The 20,350-nt window shown below is 41.1% G+C and overlaps 1 protein-coding gene across 5 annotated transcripts in view; it reads left to right on the top strand.

The window, feature by feature from the left end:
• Positions 1–20,350, top strand: part of tanc2b (tetratricopeptide repeat, ankyrin repeat and coiled-coil containing 2b) — a 138,616-nt gene that overhangs the window by 86,835 nt on the left and 31,431 nt on the right. For 2 of the 5 annotated variants that reach the window (XM_046068657.1, XM_046068656.1), the window contains exons 6-9: positions 6,352–6,468; positions 12,389–12,537; positions 16,770–16,953; positions 18,516–18,764. In XM_046068657.1, the coding sequence (XP_045924613.1) occupies positions 6,352–6,468; positions 12,389–12,537; positions 16,770–16,953; positions 18,516–18,764 (699 nt within the window). Of the gene's footprint in view, positions 1–6,351; positions 6,469–11,633; positions 12,085–12,388; positions 12,538–16,769; positions 16,954–18,515; positions 18,765–20,350 lie in introns of those variants that run through there. The other 3 variants (XM_046068660.1, XM_046068658.1, XM_046068659.1) reach the window with 2 other exon arrangements.

Genomic DNA, 20,350 nt, shown 5'->3' with positions numbered 1-20,350 from the left:
AAGCGGAGAGCAAATAAATGTTCCAGTGTGGCAAAATGTAATAAAACAGTATCCTATTGAAATAGTAGCAAGCGGGAGGGCTCTGTTTAAGCTATAATTATATCAGGTACACTTCATTAGTAGTAGTAGTACTATGTTATAAAGTGACTTCTGAAAACTAAAATGATGCTCATACGGTGTACGCACAAGTAGTAATAGTCAAGCACAACTTTTAAAGCTGAAAACCTTGATAACTGTACAGTCGGTAGGTCAAAAATTTAACATTTAATAGAAAAAGCTCTCTAAAATGTGCATTTAAGGAGGAGCAGCTCAGAATACTTTTTTATAAAATCTTCTCCTGCATAGATTAAGGTCTTCCTGATTAACTTGCTCATTTGATGTAGCTTTGATTTCATTTGATTTTGTGCTACTGGTCTTATCCAGGCCCAGTGAGGCTATGCGAAACACTGAATTAATACCATTTTGGGCGAGGGAGAACTCTGCTAATGAGCGTTCTTAGAAAATCAGCCCCTCCCTCCGCCCTCTTAAAATTCTGCCTGTGCCTCACCTTGCTCGGCTAATCCTCCCAAGGCTGTAATGATAGATACACATGTGCGTGCAGACACACTCGCACACAGATACTCACACATACATAAAAGAGGGAGAGGCAGTCTTGCTAATGGACTTGCACTTGCTGCTGACTGTCAGCCGCCTCTGTTTTGAAGATGCGAATGAACAGCTCGCTGTGTTGTACAGCAACATCCGGTGTGAATTGTTTTGTTCAAGTCAACAAGACAAGCACACAAAATCATCAGTGGTCTCTGAGCCCGATCACTATATGCACACTAGAAGCCAGCACCTCGGCCATACATAAAGACTGGTGAAATTGATAGAAAGCAACATGCTTAAAGTCCTCAGTATTCATTATCAGCCACATCTAATATTAAAAGACTACTTCACCTATTTAGTATTACACTTCTATAACATTGTCAGAGTCACGATGGAAAGTTAAAAAATTTAAAACAATGCAGCAGAACCCGAGAGATTGTCTTTTTTATCCATGCATTCTGTTTCCTTTCCAGGTTTGGGTTTGTTATGCTGGTAGCAATTAATGTTGCCTCAGTGGAGTTCCCCCTTTAAGGAGTTGCATAAAATGAAAAAGAGTCAATGACATGTACCATCAAACTGATTAAAATCACATAAAAAGTTGTATCTTCACCTAAGAGAATCTACCAGTAGAACATTCAATAAAAGGCATTCACATTCAGTTCTACATTAACATGGAGGATGTGGCAGGGCGATATTATCAGTGTATTCTCAGTATTAATGTTTTTAACTTTTGTGGAAACATAGCTATTGTTATTGTCCAAATTAATTATTCTGAGCTAATTGTAAAAATTCGAACAGAATTAGAACTAGACTTTTATCTAATGTAAGGCATAATGGTAGAACACAGTTCATTGCACATCATCAATTGATATTTTAAACATAAAACATATCATAATACATATCAATATTGGACAAGTATTCTTAAAAATAATGTGATGATGATTTAACCACATCACCCAGGACTCCTGGAGAATATATTGGATGCAGGAACTCAAACATAAAAGCCTCTTTATCGGCCTCACATTTGTAAATAAACCTGATAGACAACTTCAACTCTGTCTGAGGCACAGCAGACAAAGATACACAGCACAAAGGATCAGAGCCTCGGTTGCAGCAGCTTGCGTCTTTGAAAGCTGAATTCCTTGAATCGAGGTGACGAGGGGAAGACCTGGTCCCTATAAAGCAGCTGAGAGTTGTCAGGATGAAGAGGCTGTTTGATTACATTTGAGCACAATGTGTTAGGGCCCTGAAGCTTTTCGTGCCGGTGAAATCACCCTCTCCCTGCATTACCACCACCTTGGAAAGGTGGACAAGACTCGTCGTTTCCCTGTGCTCTGCTGTTGCCATAGTGACCAGGACTTCCATGCTTGGTTTCTGTAAAGCTCTGCTTGGGTTGCAGACAGCTGGGCAATGTATGTCCTCACTCACATTATTGTTATGTATGTGTGTGTGTTTGTTAATACATACATATGTGGGCGCCTATGTCTTTGTCTGAGTGGGTGCCTGAGGTCGTATGTATGTAACTGAGACAGTGGTACAGACAGTGCTTCATTGCTATATAAATGTCTCTTTTCACTTGCTTATCATTGACTAATCTACAGCAAATGAGAAATTGTGCTTTGCATACTAGCGTTTCCAATTGATATTCAGATCTTGTCATTATTCGTTGAAACCCCAGGTTGTGTCTGAGGGGACTGTCATGTTGAAAAGAAGCTCTCCTCTTTCATGTGCACAACACCCTGCATATGTGAATTTGAATCACAATATTGACTTGCTTTCTTTTTTGTTCATGATTCCACCAAAGGCTACGTGTATATGCTGACAATCTTGGGAATAGAGAGATCAGCTTTTTAAATTTTCACATTGTCCTTTAGCTTATTTACTGTCATCATTCTCTCTGCAACCCCTCCCCTTTCTCACCCTAATCTCACATGTACACTTGCATACATGCCACATGCATATTCATATTGACACCCTCACATCCAGAGCATGTAACAAATATCTATTTCACGGCCACGTGGATCTGCAGACGAAGACTAGATATATTTATTCATAAGCTCATTAGAGGAGTGGATTTGCCTGGTGCCATCCATCACACTGTCACCCATCCCCAGCCTGGCACACACTGACAACAGAACTGCAGCAGAGAAGTCCCTGGGATTTAGTCTCCTGGAGCCAGAGCTATAAAGGGGATTTACTCCAATAGACAGAGTCTCACTTTGCCATTTTAGAGAGGTGAGATCAGGAAGACAAGACCCAAAAGAAATGGTAATCTCTTATTCCCCATTGTTTATCCACAATCTGATCTTGGGGAGATAATAATGCCTTTAGTCTATTAACATAGTCATTTTCAACTGGTGTTCAGCAGCATGCTAGCTTTCGGGTTGCACAGGTGTACTGTAAAATGTTTCAAAATGTAAAATTTGTTGATATCTAAGAGAAAATACGTTTGGGTCCCTTTGTCGACACGCTGTCATGTGAAAGCTCAGTCCGTCACCCTCTCCTTGTAGCTTGTTACAGCCTGGTGCAAGGATTGTCACAGGATTGAAGCTTGTCACTCCAAGTGTAAGAGCAGCTTACCGAAACTAGACAGGACTGTGGTTTGAAAGAGGAATCTAACTTTGGGCCCTTTTTGCATGACCAGCCATCGCAGCTGCTGTATTGCTACCTTTTTTTGTGACCTAACCATGTGAACTTTTCAAGACTCACAAAAAAGCAAAAATATAGAGGAAATAAATGTGCAGTTGCAGATAAAAGGATTACACTTCTACCTTCTTTTCGACTGAAAGTCAACTAAACTGTATGAATTCAAACTGAATAACAATGAAAACGTTTTCTTTTTCCTCACTTGCACATTGTTTTACTTTCTTACAAATATTAGTTATTTATTGACTGAGAGATTTTATTAATTTTATTTCTATGTAATTTTAATCATCCTCAGTTCCGCCCATACGTAACCAATACTTTCTACCACAAGAAACACGTATTTAGGTTTCATTGTAAGCTGAATTAATTGTTAAGATGGATACCTCTTGTGTATTGTATTCTCCCTGTATTGTGCCTGCAAGCCTGTTGCTGTCATGGCAGTTGATCCAGTCACGGATAACTCTGGTCCCTTCTTCCTCCTGGCTGTCAGTTGTAGTTTCTCACTGTGGCATCTGTGCTGGCTCACTTCCTAGATGTGGTCAATGAGCGGAGTCCTGTCCAGACCATACCAACACAATATTATCACTCTGTGTGTGTCAAATGAACACATCTACTTTACACACATGCACATATCTCTGAAGGAGTTCTTTATTTCCTCTGCCAAGGAGATTTTGTTGTTTGTTTGTTTGACTGTGTTCGTTAGTGAGCAGAATATCTCAAATCTTGACAGCAGATTGCTGTGAATTGTTGGAAAGTTAGACCATGGGAGGAGGAACAAGTGATTCGTTTTTGGCGCAGATCCAGATCAAGGTGCAAATCTTTTAAATTTTCCTAAAATTGCAAAATAGGGCATTTTTTTCTCGTGAACCTGGTACCTGTATCCCATTTTATTTCAGTATATTGTCTCTGTTTATTGAAAACCACTTCCCTCCAAGTTTAGCGATCTCTAGGGATGGCAATGTCAGTCAGGCAGTGGTGCGCTGCATTACTTTAGTCCTGGATGGATTAGCATTTACATTCTCCACATGATCCTGTTCACTTTGGATATTGTCTGCCTTTGTAAAACTCAAGCACCACTTCGAGGTTGAAATTGAGTGAGAAGTTTCAATCATTACTGGATCGATTGCCATGAAATTTGGTACACACATTTGTGTCCCTCTCAGGATAAATTGCAATAACTTTAATGATCACTTTTCAAATAGCCATCAGGTCAAAATTTCATTTTGGTTTATGACCAAATACCTACAAAACTAATGACATTGTCAGCAGCCTCAGCTTTGTTACATTGTGTTTAGTGCTAAAAATGGTGAATGTGATAAATTAAACATTTGATGAACATCACCATGTTACCATTATCATTGTAAGCATGTTAGCATGCTGACTTTAGCATTTAGCTTAAAGCACTCCTGTGTCAGACCTGCTAGCATGGCTGCAAGACTGTCTTCTTCAAATAAAATTAAGGATTGCAAATGTACCATACAGATATGTTGGTAATATTATATTACCAGTATTTGAAGTAAAAATATATATTGGCTTTATTGCAAATTCAGAAAGGATGGAGATTAGAAATTTAAAATCTGTTTAAAATAGCAGGTTCAGAGGATTGTGCTGCCTTGGTAAAGGCATAAACTCTTCTTCTGTCTTCACAAGACATGCAGTATGTAGACAGACTACTCTCTACCAATCACACATACACACACCCACATACTTAGACTGACATAAGCTGTAACATGAACCTCAAACAAAAGTGATAAGGAGCATGTTCTTATTCTGCACTCACTGTTGCTCGAACATGTGTTGCAACTGCTGCTCATGACTTCTTGCTCACCCCACTGTGGTTCAGCACAGTGTTGCTGCTCTGGAAAGCTTTGGACATGTTCACTCACCCGTAATAAGAATGGTTAACAGTTGCTGCATACACTACATAATCTATTTTAAACCCTCATTTAACCAGATTAGTCAATTAAGAACAAATTATACTTAGATCCTGCCCGTACTAAAAGTACTAAAAAGAAAAATAATGGCTTGAACGAATGAGCCATGTACACTATTTAGTTGATATTAGCTGAATTTCTTTGTGCAATTGGGCCTATGTCCATCATCATTTCAAGAAAGTAAGGACTTTTATATTTATAGTCAGAGAAACGAAGAACAACCCCCTTTGTCTGCTGTATTTATTTACACACGTTAGATGATCCAGTGTAAACAAGCTTGGCAATTTCATGTTAATCGTCACAACATTAAAAGGCAGAGTGGTGGAAGCATTACGGTAGCATTATAGAGCCTACACAGTCAGTGATTTTCTTTACAGCTACATCCTAGCAAAGTTGTTCTACTAACTAGAGAATGCCACTGAATGGATGGTGATAGTTTAGTTTGGCATCTCTTCCTGTGGGTACAACATGTGTTCATCAGTGATACTCCTAAGCTGGTTTGGGTAACAGTGCTTACAATCCCTGTGCCGTGACCAAGAACCCAGAAAAGGATCGTGTCACAACCACCACCCACGGCTTTCAACGCTCTCTCTCTCTTTGAATTTCTTATCGTTTGATGTCTCAGACTTTGTGCTTGAGTCAGGCGTGAGAACATTCCAAAAATGGATCTCATTTGCATTCTTGGTGTGATTATGACACCGGACAAAGAGACACAACAAACATATAATATTACATCCCTACTTTCAGTTAAAAGGGCCATCTTGTTTGCTGCTTTGTGAGTGTTGTGAGTGAAATGTAGGCCTATATAGAGGAAATAAGGTGATATTCATCTATTTAAGTGGTTGGTTGAGGTTTTGCCGCTGTATTGGTTTTGCCCTAGACCACTATCTGATTGCCATGCTGCTTGTTTTTACTCATGCTTCATCTTTATTTGACCCATGGTATATACAAAGCTGCCTAAGAAAGCCTTCAGGGTGTTTTCATTTAATCAGTGTTCAAGTTCATAAGCTCTCTGTCTTCCTCCCTTTCTTTCCTGTCCCTCTCGCTCCTCTCTTTCTTGTCTTCCATCTCCCTAATTTCTGTGTGTGTGTGTGTGTGTGTGTGTGTGTGTGCGCGCGCGTGTGTGTGTGTGTGTACACGTGTTGTCTCCTTCTCTATATGTGTGTACGCTTTCTGCTCCCAGCCCCTCTGCGGAAAGCAAAGTTTGTGGAGAGCCCTCGCATTCCACAATCAGAGCTTGGCTCCCCTACACACACCTCCACCACTGCCAAGAATCCAGACCTGGACACATACTGCCCTGGTAAGTTTTTGGCCAGCTCATCCCTCATGTCGTTGTGTTACCTTTTGCATGTTGGTTCCTGTCTGTGAATGTAGTCTAGAGACTCATAAAGAGAGAGGGAGAATTTACGGGTTTGCCAGTTATTCTTCCTGCTGCTGCAAAGACGAAAATGTTGCTAAGGTCATTAATGAGATAGCTTTGCTGGTGCCCACAGTGTCCATCGTCATTGCCTCCTCCCTCTGCGTCTCTCTAATCCCCCCTTGCTGCTTTCTTACTCTGCTCTGCTGCTCCGACGCAGAGCTTGTTTATGTAGGAGCTCTGTTTTCTGCTAACTTCACAGTCGCTGGTTGCTCGGTAATCCTGTGGACAGCCCAGATTTCCCCCCGCGTAGCTATCCCCGTAAAACCCCCTCCTTCTCCCCCTTGTCTCTCTTTTCCTCTCACAAGGACGACTGTAAAGCGGGTCACTCGAGGGTAGTGCTCTGCTGAGATTTGGTTCTAGTATATCTGATTTCTCATCTTTCCTCTCCTCTTCCTGTTGCCACTGAGAAGCGTAGTGTTAGTTTCCTGACCTGTCTTGTTGGCTCGACCTCTGAAGGCTGTGTGGACTTCTCAGCAGAGCAGGACAATGCTGCAACACACCAGAGCTGGATGAAGACTTGAGAGAAATAGTGATAGGGGGTCTGTGCTTAACTGTAGTAACTTAAAGGGAAAATGGTCGACAGAGTGCTACCAGCCTTCTCCATCTGTCAGCCTCTTCTGCTGAGTCTTTGCTCAATGGGAGCTATAAGTAGGTGATCTGTCTGCAGAAATGTACTAGAATATAGTATTTTTAAATAGGATTTCTAGTCTAAATAGCATGTAGTTACTTTTGGATAGACCTTTTACATCTGGCACCTGGCTTGCTGTTGAATGTCATGGATGAAAAATGGTTGACCCTGGCTTTATATTTGCATCGGTCCTGTGAAATAGAATAACCTATCACTTATGATGAGCTGCTGAGAGCTCCTGCAGATGTGACATGTCAGGGTTGAAATGGTAATCTCTCTAGTGCCAATGAGGCAGGAAAACAGTTGATTACAAACAGGAATTTTCTGTCTAACAACTTGAACTGGAGAAGGAACCAGGAGGGCTGAGATGAGTTTTCAGGGATGAGGACTCGCACCTCCCAGGTGGACAGATGGACATCTTAGCTCTTAACAAGGGCTCCCTGGAATGAATAGCAGCGGGGCAGTGGCTTAAACATCTGATCGCATGCCAGTCCACCCTCTGCTGCTGATACCGTAGGTCGCCTGGAGGTAGTCAGGTATCAGCCGAGTTTTATGGCCTACAAAGAAATTTGTGGTCTCATAAATATGGTTTGTGAATATTCACCACCACCTGTCCTCCTCCTATAAATCAGAGTGAAAGCTTTTTTAATGATGTTATAATTCCAACGTCTTACAGTATTTACCCAGACTAGGTGTGGGCGCTACAGATAAAGTCCTCTAACGTAATTTATATCACAATATCCATATTGTTGTTGACTTAAGTCCAACTGACATTTTATCATCCCTTTTTGGCAAAAATAATGTCAGTGTTATTTTAAATTTGTGCTGAACCTCAGCAGGGGAATGAAAGGCAAAGTACAGACTGTGTTTTTAGGGTGATGTTGAGGAGTAAGGACCACATCAGCATCTAAATGGACCAAATTGATATTTGCAGGTATGCTTATATACTGTTTAATGTGTGACTTAACTGGCTGTATGGAATCTAGCTCTCCATCTACACAGACGGAGAACTAACCGTATTCCGACAAATTAATGCAAACACTGGGGGGCACCATCATGAAACCCAAAAATCTGTATTTCCCTCTGTTGGTTTGTTGGGATTTACAGAGCAAATATGCAGTTAATTTCAGTTAGACTTGGTGAGCTCGTAGTGCTGGACACACAGGACAACATTCAAACACCATATGAATAAAACCGTCCAAATATTTTCAAATACACAAAATGCAAACAATATTGAAGATAAGCTAAAAACAAGACATACCTTGTGCCAAAAGGTGCCAAAGGTTTTACATTTTTTAAAGTCAAGACAAAATCTAATTGAGAAACTGTTTATCGATAAAATAACAAGATAACAATGTGTATTTTTGGTTACTCTAAAAAATGAAATACCTTACATATCACGGTATTTCATCACTTTGACACAAAAATCAAATCAAGATCCAATATGACCATAAAGTATTCCTGCTAAATCATTTGCAACATTAATATATATATATATATATATATATATATATATATATATATATATATACAATGTCTGACAACATTAATGTAGTAAAATGTCCAATGATGGTCTTACAGTGTATACGCACACTGTGTATCATCGTATCACCCACTTCTAACTCAGACCTGGTGTCCTGAGTCCTAGCGTGCTTTCATGTATAAAACCTCCAAATGTTGATGCATAGATAAAATAGCTGCTGTGCATATGAGGAATGTAAAATTCTCTCCTCTGATCTTTTGATTAGCCTTCCAGTTCCTGGTCTCTTGATGATTTGTTTGCCTGGGCAAACCTATCTGTGCTTGTTATTCACGTTTTATTTTGACCTGAAGCTGTAAAAAAGGTGGGAATCTACCTTGTTTTCATTTCCTTTACTTGTCAACACATATTCTGCAAAATCATTTTCACCTTTTTAATCAGTATGTATGTCACCTCTTCTGGAAGTCTTCTTCCCTTTGAGCCTTGCATCTTTATCTTCCTAAAAATACATGTGCGACTTTTTTGGGATCCGGGTCATTGTTTTTAAAGAAGTATTTGCTCTCTGTGGATTTGACCTGCTGAAGTGAAAAGGTTAAAGAGCCCTCGTATTGGTGAAATAAGAGCCACAGCATGGTATTTGTTATCTTACCTGTGGCCTGGGACTATTAATACCATCTCCTGTCCTGTCCAGTCCCCCTGCTTGCAGCACACATGCTTCTCTCTCCATTCTCTCGGTGCATGAGGGCAGATCTGTGGACGGACAGGGAGAAACAGATGCGCTTGCACAGAAACACATTCCTAGCTGCGTGCAAAGATAGTTGCTATGGCAACCATCTGTCTCCTTCGCAGCTCAGGAATCCAATGGAGAGGAGTGTGCATGTTCATATATATATGTGTGTGTAGCATTTTTTTTTCATATTCAAATTTTATCATTAAGGATCTCATGGTGTCACTGTGATGCCTCAGGTTCCTCTTTAGGCGAGTGTTATGTTCTTGATGCTGTCATGTAGCTTTGAAGCAATCTAGATTTATGTCTTCAGTGGCTTCAGTAAGATGTACTGTGTGTGATGTGTCATAATCTGTTTTAAGAACAAAAATAGAGCTTTGAACAAAAAGAAATCAATAAATACAGCCCCTCCGTTATGGTAATGTACGATTCTCCTTTGATAGTAGCTTATTAGTGTTGGTTACACTTAAAGGTTTTAAAACATCTGGTCGATGAAATACAAGTGCTATGATATTATATTTTTGTGTCTTTGGCCTATCAAACATTTACATTTTTAATTTGTTTGACAGCTCCATGAAAATAATTTCTCAAACTACTGGGTTTTAACCATGTGTTTGACTGTGTGAGAGTTGTGAGGATGTACAAAGTGATTGCCTATGTTTAGCTCAAGGGAGTTACTGTGGGCTCTGGCATTGAGATTAGAGATTTTGCTCCAACATCAAAAGAAACGCAGACAAACTGCTTGCCCCTGCACAGCGTTGTCCAACAGCTGGCTGCGACAGGGATGTAAGAAGCAAAAAAAAGGGCTACAGAAACTGAGGAACTAAACAGATTTAGTATAAGCAGATGAAGTAAGAGAGGTAGACAGAGGGAGGACTGAAAGGGACACAGACAAACACTCACACAGGGGCAGATATAGACAGACTGAGCCCCTGTTTGATCACGGTCATGGCCATAAACCCCTCAGGAGCAGTTGACTAATCAGTGCTAATGTATTCACTGCTTACTACTACCAGTCTGTCAACTAGGAAGCCATCACTGCCTCCATGTCCAGACACACAGGCATGCAGACACTGCTGAACACAATGGCTGGTGGATAGATTTTGCTTTTGTTTGCCTGCAGTTTTCTCCTACAGATGGACACAACTCAGCAGTCCCCTGTGATATTAGCTGTAAGGAGGTAAAAACAGTAATTCCATCTACCTACCTCGTCTCTATTACTGCTTTCAGCACTCTTCCTCAAGGGATGTTCGGGGATTCAGTGACCTTGGTGGCCCTTGTAAATTTATTCTGCTCCATATAAAGTGAATCCAGCTGCATTACTCAGCAGCTATATCCATCTCATCAAGGCTCATACGTAATTAGCTGTTTTGGACCTAATGTGCTGTGATTACCTCATTATTGGTCACTGTTGTGTGTTTTTATTGAGGCTCAGCAACATGTCTTCCCCATTTGGTTCAAAGGTTTTTCCCTCCCTCAGATTGTGCCCGTCTTCCTTACTTGCTCAGAGAGACTTGGAGTTAATCTAATGAGGATCCTGACAGTGCCCTGCCTGTCCGTCCATGAGCAAATGGAGAGGAGAGCCCGGGCTTTAGATTGCCTGTTCGTCTTTGAACAGACAAGTGAGAGGCCACAGGCTTTAGACAAGCTGTCTGTCTTCAGAGAGGTGGTGTGGTGCCGAGAACTGTCTAATGGTCGTCAGTCAGGACTTAGTATAGCTACCTGCCAATCTGGTCCAACCTGCCCTGCAGGAAAACGAGTAGGGAGAGGAGAAAAAACTGGCCGTGCCGCTACCTGTCTCTGTCTCACTGCTGTTTATTTAAACTCCGGCCATCTCATGCATTTGGCTTCAGTGTCATTAATGTCTGGGCCAATTCAGTGGCTTGTACATCCAATCACAGCTATTTGTGTTTGGCCACTAGTTACTCTTTTTACAACAAGCTTGGTGAGTAATTAGTGAAAGCTTCAGCTCTGAGAGTAACACTCCAGTAAGTAAAGTGAAATTGAATTGAAATTGATATAGTAGGTACCTCTAGGGCATTAAAGCCAGGTGTTATTGAAAAACATGATACCACCAATGAGGGTTTGTTATGAATGGAACGTAACCAGGCAACAGGGCGAAAAAAGATTAGGTCATGAAGGGATTTTGTTTTGGGTCCTGTTGCAAAGTTGGCAACTGAAATCACTCAGCTCTACGAGTGTGTGTGTGTGTGTGTGTGTGTGTGTCTGTGGTTTTTGATCATCTGATCATCACGCAGGCTCACCCTGGTGTTGTCTTTTATAGTCTCTGGAGTTAAGAGTCTCTGTAAACAGGATAGAGGGGTGGATACACGCCCACTTTGTCTTGAAAACTCACACACCGTCGCTCGCTCTCTCCCTATCTCTCTCTTTCTCTCTCTAACACACGACACAGGTGAAGGGCGTATCTCATTACGTCACTAGAGCTGCGGTGGTGATGTGTGGTGCGGAAGGAGCTGTCGTCAGTGTCCACGACTTTTGATAGTCAGCGCGAAAAGGGGTAAACAGTAAACAGTTTGAAAGGATTCTTATATTGTGGCTGAAGGGATTTTTGAATTTATGTAAGAAGACTCCTCAACAAAGACGTCCAGCTGTGGTGGAATGTGTCTATAATGCACAGTTGTGAGCTACGGGAAAACTCAGGTAGGGTGTTTCATATCTTTGCCCTGAGCGCAGGTGCTATGGATCCTGTATCTGGGTCTGTTGTTGCTGCTGTGGTTTATGCAAAGTGTTGTAGATTTACTGTGTTTAGTATTTCCCAGTACAGAGGTGGCAAACATGAAGCCTTTTAAAGGGTGTTTTCTTTGTGTGAAAACCAGCTGCTGTTCTGTTTCTACCCACCACTGACACACATTCTTTCTTTCTGTCTTTTTTCTCTCCTGTGCAATGTCACCGCCCCCCCAATCTCCCTCCACCTCTACCTCCACCTGTCTCTCTGCCACTGCAGGGGAGTCAAGCCATGAGCTGGGCCCCCCTCCATCGGTGGATGAGGCAGCCAACACATTGATGACGCGCTTGGGTTTCCTTCTGGGAGACAAAGTGAGTGAGGGGCCGGCCGGTACCCAGTACAGCATGGAGGAGCCCGAGGCAAGACAGGTAATGGTCTCACTAATGAACTGGAATTTTTTTCACAACCCAAATCTGCTTTGAGAACGTGACTAAGAGACTCTTTTTTTGTCTGGATTTCTTTGAAAAGAAGGCGTTTCAAAACCTATAGAATGAATGACGGAAAGTGCAGACAACGCAGCTCAAAGATTGCAGCTCCAACATTGCATTAAATCTCGTGATTCCACCAGATGCACATAGTCACTGTGAGTCAGTTTAAGAGAAACATTGTCTGGGGTTGTGTAATGCTTAGAATAAAGGGTTTAGTGCCAAAAACCTTGCTTTAGTTAAATGTTTTATCGCCCTTCATGCTATTTTTATGGTTTAATGTAATTGTCTTATTGTGTATGTGATTTTGACACATTTATATTGTGAGAAATTGTGATTTGGAACTTGAACAAACTTGCAATTGTCTGATTCGATCTGTTTTAACATTTATCTTCATAATGTCCTTGTTTACGCTTGGGTTTGACAGGTCTTTGGAAGACAGGATAGCCAGATCAAAAGACTTTTTAAAGTGCTCAGACACCACCGCGCTTTGGATTCAAAATTTATCAGTGCCTCTCCATCCAGTGTCAGATATTTACCCGTCTAATTAGATTTTTATATAACAAATACTGATTATTATTTAATTCCCAGCGTACTTTAAATTTCAACTTTCTTGAGTTGCCACGCAGCAGGTTAGACTTAACATTTCTCTCCTGCACCGTAACCTTTCAGCTTGTGAATTTGGCAGTTGTGCAGCAAACAGCTCTTGGCACAACGGACCTGCTCTAAGCTCTGCAGCAGATGCCCTGGTTTATCTATCGAAACCTGATTTGACAGGTATGAATTTTCCAAACTGAGGGAGGAAAACAGTTGTGGTGGACGGAAAGAGGAGGAAAAGGGGCAAACCTGTTGCTGAAGCATTCAAAGCAGGCCTAGGTATGGGTTTACACTAAAACAGTGTGGATACGCGATTAGACTGGTGGACTGCCTGTGCTTGATGTGAGCACTGCTGTAGCAGTGGGGGTGTATAAATTGAGAGAGGTTTATTCAAGCGGCTCTTTTTAGAGACGTGACTCATACTACCACCCTGCTGCATCGTGCACACAGAACAAACTTATTATTTTAGATATCTGCCCCAAATACTGTTCTCGGGATAGCAGTTTGTTTGATTCATTAACCACCAAATATGACTTGGATTGCCTCGAGACACCATCTATTAGCAGATTACAGAGTGGGCTTCTGTTGTAATTTTTCTAATTTGCTTGGGTTTTGCTAGCTTTAAATGGAGAGGACAAATTACAGTAATACAGTGGATTCACACAGGCAATCTGGAAATTTGCAGGATGCTGCTATCTCACCAACGGTCTTTCTTAATTTTTGTCATCATAACAAAGCCATCAAACAACAAACTAATCTGAAGCCAGGAAGATATCAACCTGTTTTAAAAAAACAGTGAGCATGGGGTCAGGGTTCACTTTACTTTTTTCTGTTAAACACCAATCTACCATCTTCAATTTGACATAGTTAAATTCCTACAATAGCTGGTGTCTCTGCTGTCGGACCTCACCGACAGACAGAATAAGGCGACCTTAACTTGCAGAGAGTGCAGTTAATTGCCTTTCATACTCTCATGCTCTCGCTCCCTGAACAGATTCAATGCTCCAAGTTTAATCCAATTCTCGTTCGACGATTATGGTCGGATCTGTGCAAGGCAAGGTTCATTAGTGTTGCTGTGTGTTTGTGGATGTTTGTTTGTGTTGGGGTCAAGCTCCTGTAAACATGACCCTTTAGCGGTCACATTCATGGCGAGAGCAGTGACTGACAAATTCAGTTCAGTCGCATGCACACAAACACATAAAAAAGGTAGATTTTTACGGCTGAGGTGTTGTATTGCATTGCGTACCTGATTGAGAGTTGGCTGAGGCAGTCGGTCCACCACTTCAGTGCAGACTGAAATATCTTAACAACTATTTGATGGAGTGCCATGATATTTTGTACAGACATTCATGTTGCCCTCAGGGTGAATTCTAATGACTTTGATCCTCTGACATATCATCTAGTGCCATGATCAGGCCAAATTTTGTATTTGTCTTTGGTTTATGTCCAAATACATGAAAAGCTAATGACACTCCAACCTACCTGTATTTTGTGTTCGTGTTAATTAGCAAGTGTTGGTGTAACGGTAGCCAGCTAGGCTGTGCAGTGAGTAAACCTCACTTCTCAACGCCTAAAGAGACGTGTTAGCGACAAAAGCAAGCTTTTGTTTGTTTTTAGCCTCCTTGTTAGTACGTCTGCCTCCCACACCCAAGGTCCCTGGTTCAAGTCAGGACTGTGCAGTACAAACTCAGGAACAGTTACATTAGCATGCTAACAATTCTGTATTAAGTTGGTGAGCGTTGTGCAAAAAATATACTAACTAAACTTCAACATGTTTGCATTGTCATTGTGAGCATGTATGTTTAGCTCTCAGAGCCGCTAGCAAGGATGTAGACTCTTAGTCTTGTTTAATCATTTATCAAACAAAAATGTAAACCGTTCACTGCTTCCAGCCTCTCTGTTTTCCCTGTTGTATATCATAGTAAAGTGAATGTCTTTGGGTTTTGGACTGTTGGGCTCTGAAAAATAGTGTGGACCATTTTTGAACAAGTTTTTTATGAAAAAAATAATAATTAATGAGTGTTTATCACAAGAATACTGATAAATGTACTGCATTTATGTAGCTCTTGCTATACCAAAGCACTTGACAATCCACCTCATTCACCCAGTGTCTTGCTCAAGGACAAGAGTACCCAACGATCAAACCACCAACCCAAACCAGTAATTGACACCCTGATCTTTCTCCTGCACCACAGCCTCAGGAGGCTGTTGACAGATTATTCAATAATGAAAATAATCAATAGTTGCAGCCTTGCACCCAACTGTATATGTGTGTGGGTGTGTGTATTAGCTTATTTTGTCCCTTATGTCTTCTTCCTGTAGATTAAGCTAGACTACATTTAGTCTAGAGCACCACTTCAACCCTCCTGTTCGCTCTGTGTTCACCCAAGTGTTGACCTGAACTCATCAACAGCACCGTTAAGAAAAGACCTCCATTTTATTGCTGTTTTGGTGTCTGATACACATGCTTAATCACTTGGTATTCCAGTTTTTTTGCTCTTCTGCATATCTGTGGATGCTGCATGCAGGTATCTTTAAAGTATATGCGCCTGTGTGTTTGTGTGAGAGTGCATTTGTGGGTGTTCGCAGCAGCAGATTAGACTGTGTTTTTCTTTCGTCCCCTGTGGTCTCTTGTCTCTTAACCTGAGCCGAAGCAGAAGAGGGACACTACAGGGTGCCAAAATAGTGCAGGCACTGTAAAGATGGATGTATTCAGAGCGTGTATGTGATTTCAGTTTCATTTTTTGAAAATAAATTGTTGTCTTGGCAATCAAGAGGAAACATATTCTTGAAAATAGATATGTCAGTAGATACCATGTTCTCCTCTCGACAAAGTTATTTTCAACAAATCATGTGTTTCACTGAAAAATATCCAGATTAAAATGTCCATTGAAAGTTGTATTGGTATAATGTTTAGTGTTAAATTCTCACACAACTCCTACATTCCTCCCACATGTTTAGGAAGAACTACAATCCACTTGTGCCATGGGACTGTACACAATCTGATTTTGGAAAGTGCCACTCCCTTTTGTTTCTAAAAAGGGAAAGGAATGTTTTCCTGCATTTATATGTTCCAGGCCCTGATATGTATACTAACTCTCGAACGTTTGTGATACTCCTCAGCTTCAGTAATATGCACTGTAAAGTACATTAGTAAAGTGATTTTAGGTGTTGCATTTGTTATTTACAGATTTTAACATTATTGGAAAGAATACTAGTTGAGCGTGTTTGTTCATGGAAATTTACTGTACGTGTGTATTTTTCTTAAGCTGTGTAGCATCATCTAATTTCTGAAGCTCTTTCAAACCTATATTTTAGGAAAATGCTACAAATGATTATTTATTATGATATGTGTTTGTATGTGTGTGGGAGAGAAAATCCTTTGAAGGATTGACTAAATGAAGGCAGTAAGGGGGACTGAGCTTTTGAGAACTGCATTATTGAAGTGACATTTTCTTTATATGACTCAGATATTCAAGTTCAAACATTCTACTTTGCCATTTATACCTGTGTGTACTAAGTGGGTTGTTGGAGCCAAACAAAGCTTTTAAAAATGTGCGTGTATGTGTCTGTCTCAGGGCCAGAACCAGAGGATCAGCCCGTGCTCCACCCTGACCAGCAGCACTGCCTCACCCCCTGCAGGCAGCCCCTGCTCCACCCTCCCCCCTGCCATGCCTGGCCAGGCCGGCAACAAGGACTGTGCCTACGGTTCTGTCACCAGTCCCACCTCAACCCTGGAGAGCAGGGACAGCGGGATTATCGGTGAGATCTGCACACACTATACAAAGAACAGTCTTACCAAACAAACATATATAAAAGTAATATATGAATTCCTTTCCGACTTCCCTACTCTGTCTGTGGCATCTAAAATAATTAAATCTTTTAAAATAGGTCAAATATATTGTTTAATTATGAAAAAAACAAAGTTATTTTTGGGTGGTGTAGTTTTTAGCAAATGTTACTCAAACGTGAGTAATTAGTGAATTGCAATACTGCACTAGTGTGTATTTACAGCAGCAGGACGGTTTATGTGGAATTGACTCAAAATAAACTACAGTGCCACATGTCATCCAAATGAAGGAACATGTCAGTGCAAAGGTGTGGATTACTGATGTGTTTTTAATAGTTTTTGGACAACAATGGAGTTATATGGCTACACAGATAATATTTGGTGGTTTTATTCTGTTCATGGGATTTGGTATCAACGGGAAAACTCTAGATTATCAACAGCCTCTCTTGTAGAAGAGCATGAATAGTTCTACAGAATATATGACAATAGTACTGTTAATTAGAATTTTAGTTTTATTTATTTATATACTGTAGCTGTCATCATCTAAATTGACATACTTGGAGCTCTGCACTCATGTTTGGAAATGTTCATTTTTCTAGTCAATGTTAAATCAATACTGACATGCCCATAAGCATGCTTAAACAGGTGTTAGTTGCTGTAGCTCTTCTGTGCAAAAATGTATTCTGAAGTTCAGCAGAAGTTAATATGCAAATCAAGTGGGTGTCTTCCAAAGTTGTTCTGTTTTTAGTATGAAAATCCCTCTGTGTTTCCATGGACAGTGTTTTCTTGCTGAGCCGTAGCAGGGGGATAGTAACACAAACCGGGGATTTTGAGCTAAGAATACTGTAGCTTTGTAGCCCAGTTGATTTACCTTACCAATTGATTTAACTTTAGAATGCATTTGCACGGAAGCAGTGCTTTAGATTTTGTCCCCCATCACTTACACTGAAATCGCTTCTGGAAGGTTTTTTGTTTGGCTGCCAATATGGACAGGAGGAAGAATTACAACAACCAGTAACGCTTTTGATATACATATGGGCAAGCCAGTATTATATTAAGATGGACTTGAATTTATCTTCTAAAAATCTTAATATGGTAGATTTCAAGTGGCAAAATGTACACCAGGCAAAGTAATGATGGAAGTAATGTAGGAACACATCTCAACTCTCCTCATCTCAACTGCACATCAAAAAAGGTAATCATTTTTCCAAACCTGGGTATAAACCAAAAAACTTACCTGACCGCACCTGAACGGTGTGGTCAGTTTCCAGGCAAACTGTGGTACTTTTCATGCAGTCAAAAGCAGTCTGGACTCCCACTGGAGGACGATTCAGCTGTGCATGTCATGTTGACATGAAAGATAAAATTCTCACTAATGTGAGATGTTTTGCTTATGTCGAAATTGGTGCCAACGTTGTTTCCTGGCAACAGTGGTGAACACCTGACGTTTGATGAGGAAACTCACAGTGAACCACTTGTAGCAGTATATGTAACCTAACAGTACTGAAGGCGATGTTGTTTTGTTTTGTTGCAGCCACACTGACCAGCTACTCTGAGAACATGGAGCGAGGCGGCAAATACGGCGAGGGCTCCCGGGGAAACCTGAAACTGTGGCAGTCCCAGAAATCAGGCATGGACTCGTTCCTGTACAGGGTGGATGAAAACATGACTGCCTCCACCTACAGCCTCAACAAAATCCCTGAGCGCAACCTGGAGAGCATGTCCTCCCACTCTGCCCACTCCATCCCTCTGTACCTCATGCCCCGCCCTAACTCTGTGGCTGGTGAGTCCCTTCCTCTTCCCCATACCTTCCTATAAAAGTAGAAAATGAGGCAACAGTTTGTCTGAGGAGCCAGAAATAAGGTTATTTGCAGGTGCATGCTGTAAACAAGTCATGTAACCTATTTTTGACTCCTTTAGTTCTCCCTCGTTGTTCCTTCCAGGCTTTCTTTCCTTGCTTGTCTGAGATCCTTCCCTTCGAATTCTTTGACATCCGTCCATGTGACTCCTGTGACCACGAATGAAACAATGAAACACTATTGAAAAGAGTAGAGGAATATATTAGTATTTCGGAAGAGCAAGTCCAACCTCATCTATATGACATTAAATCTGTAATTGTATCGTGCTAAAAAAGCCTGATACAGTATCTTTATTAGGTCTTGTTTTTCCTTGCCAGCCTCAGCTGTTTAAACAATCTAGTTTCTTTTCACTCCTTCTCCTTTCCTTGTTTCTCATTGGCTAGCACAATTGCGGTTTAATGTGATTGAATTTGTTGTAATTTTTTACAACCTTCAACATTCATCTTTAATTAGCTAGGGAGAAAACAACTCTTGTTTTCATATTTCATGGGGTTATGTTGTTTCGGGGAGCTGCAAATCCTCAGTGATATTTTGTTAAACTCTCACAGTCCTCTGGTGTGGATTGAAAACCACAGAGCAGAATAATGCAGTCTGGGAAAAACAGCTTTAGCAGTTGAACGTACTGCGGCTGGAAGAATATCACATAGGAAAACTGGCATTTGTGTTGCTGACAGAGGTCTCATTGATGTGTGTTTCTCATTGTAGGCCACAACTGCCTCAAAAAGGATCCCAAAGTAACAGTAAATATATCAGAAAAAAATGTCAGTTTCATAACACTGAGGCAGTCCTAATGGGCCTGATTGTGTTATTGTTTTCCTCATCAGAGAGGCTGTTGCAGACGATGAGCTCTATTATGCACTTCTCTCACTCCCACTGGAAAAAGTGTGTGTGTGCACATACCGTAGACACGCATATATATTTCACTAAACACTGTAATATGCTTGACAATGCACGTCGCTGTAGCTATGACCCTCTCTTTATGCCGGTCATGTTCTGCTGTTTGACACTGCTGTCTGGCAGCGCAGCGACACTGGCGCGTTTAGAGATTCACCCTCGATCTCATCTCCGCCCCTCAATACCCAGACCTTCAAAGGACACTGAGTGAGTTCGAGACAGCTTTAAAGACATACTATAAGCTGCAGATGATGCAACAAATAAAATGAAGAGAGAGTGCGAGGGGAAGGCAGTGAGAGAATGATGAACAAAAAGATATGGGGATGTTTCTGAAAGCATTTGTGTTTGTCAAGAACAGGAATTCTGTATCGTGGAAAGGGTGATGGATACATGTGGAAGAGGAATGAAAGAGAGTTTCGTAATCTCTCTCTCTCTCTCTCTCCAGAAAGAATTATTAGATGATGTAGGGATGGGAGGAAAGCACAGGCTGAGGATTGGCTGGGCTCACACAGCAGTGGAACATCAAAGCCCCAGGCATTAACCGTTTCTATCCCCCAGAGTGACAGAGAGACGTGCTTTGATGTGCGGAGAGCAAGAGAGATAGGGAGCAAGAGCA

Source organism: Micropterus dolomieu, linkage group LG14 (genome assembly GCF_021292245.1).
Source record: "Micropterus dolomieu isolate WLL.071019.BEF.003 ecotype Adirondacks linkage group LG14, ASM2129224v1, whole genome shotgun sequence".
In the NCBI taxonomy this organism is placed as follows: Eukaryota; Metazoa; Chordata; class Actinopteri; order Centrarchiformes; family Centrarchidae; genus Micropterus; species Micropterus dolomieu.
The sequence above is the reverse complement of the archived record's forward strand: the minus strand, read 5'-3'. Positions and strand labels throughout refer to the sequence as shown.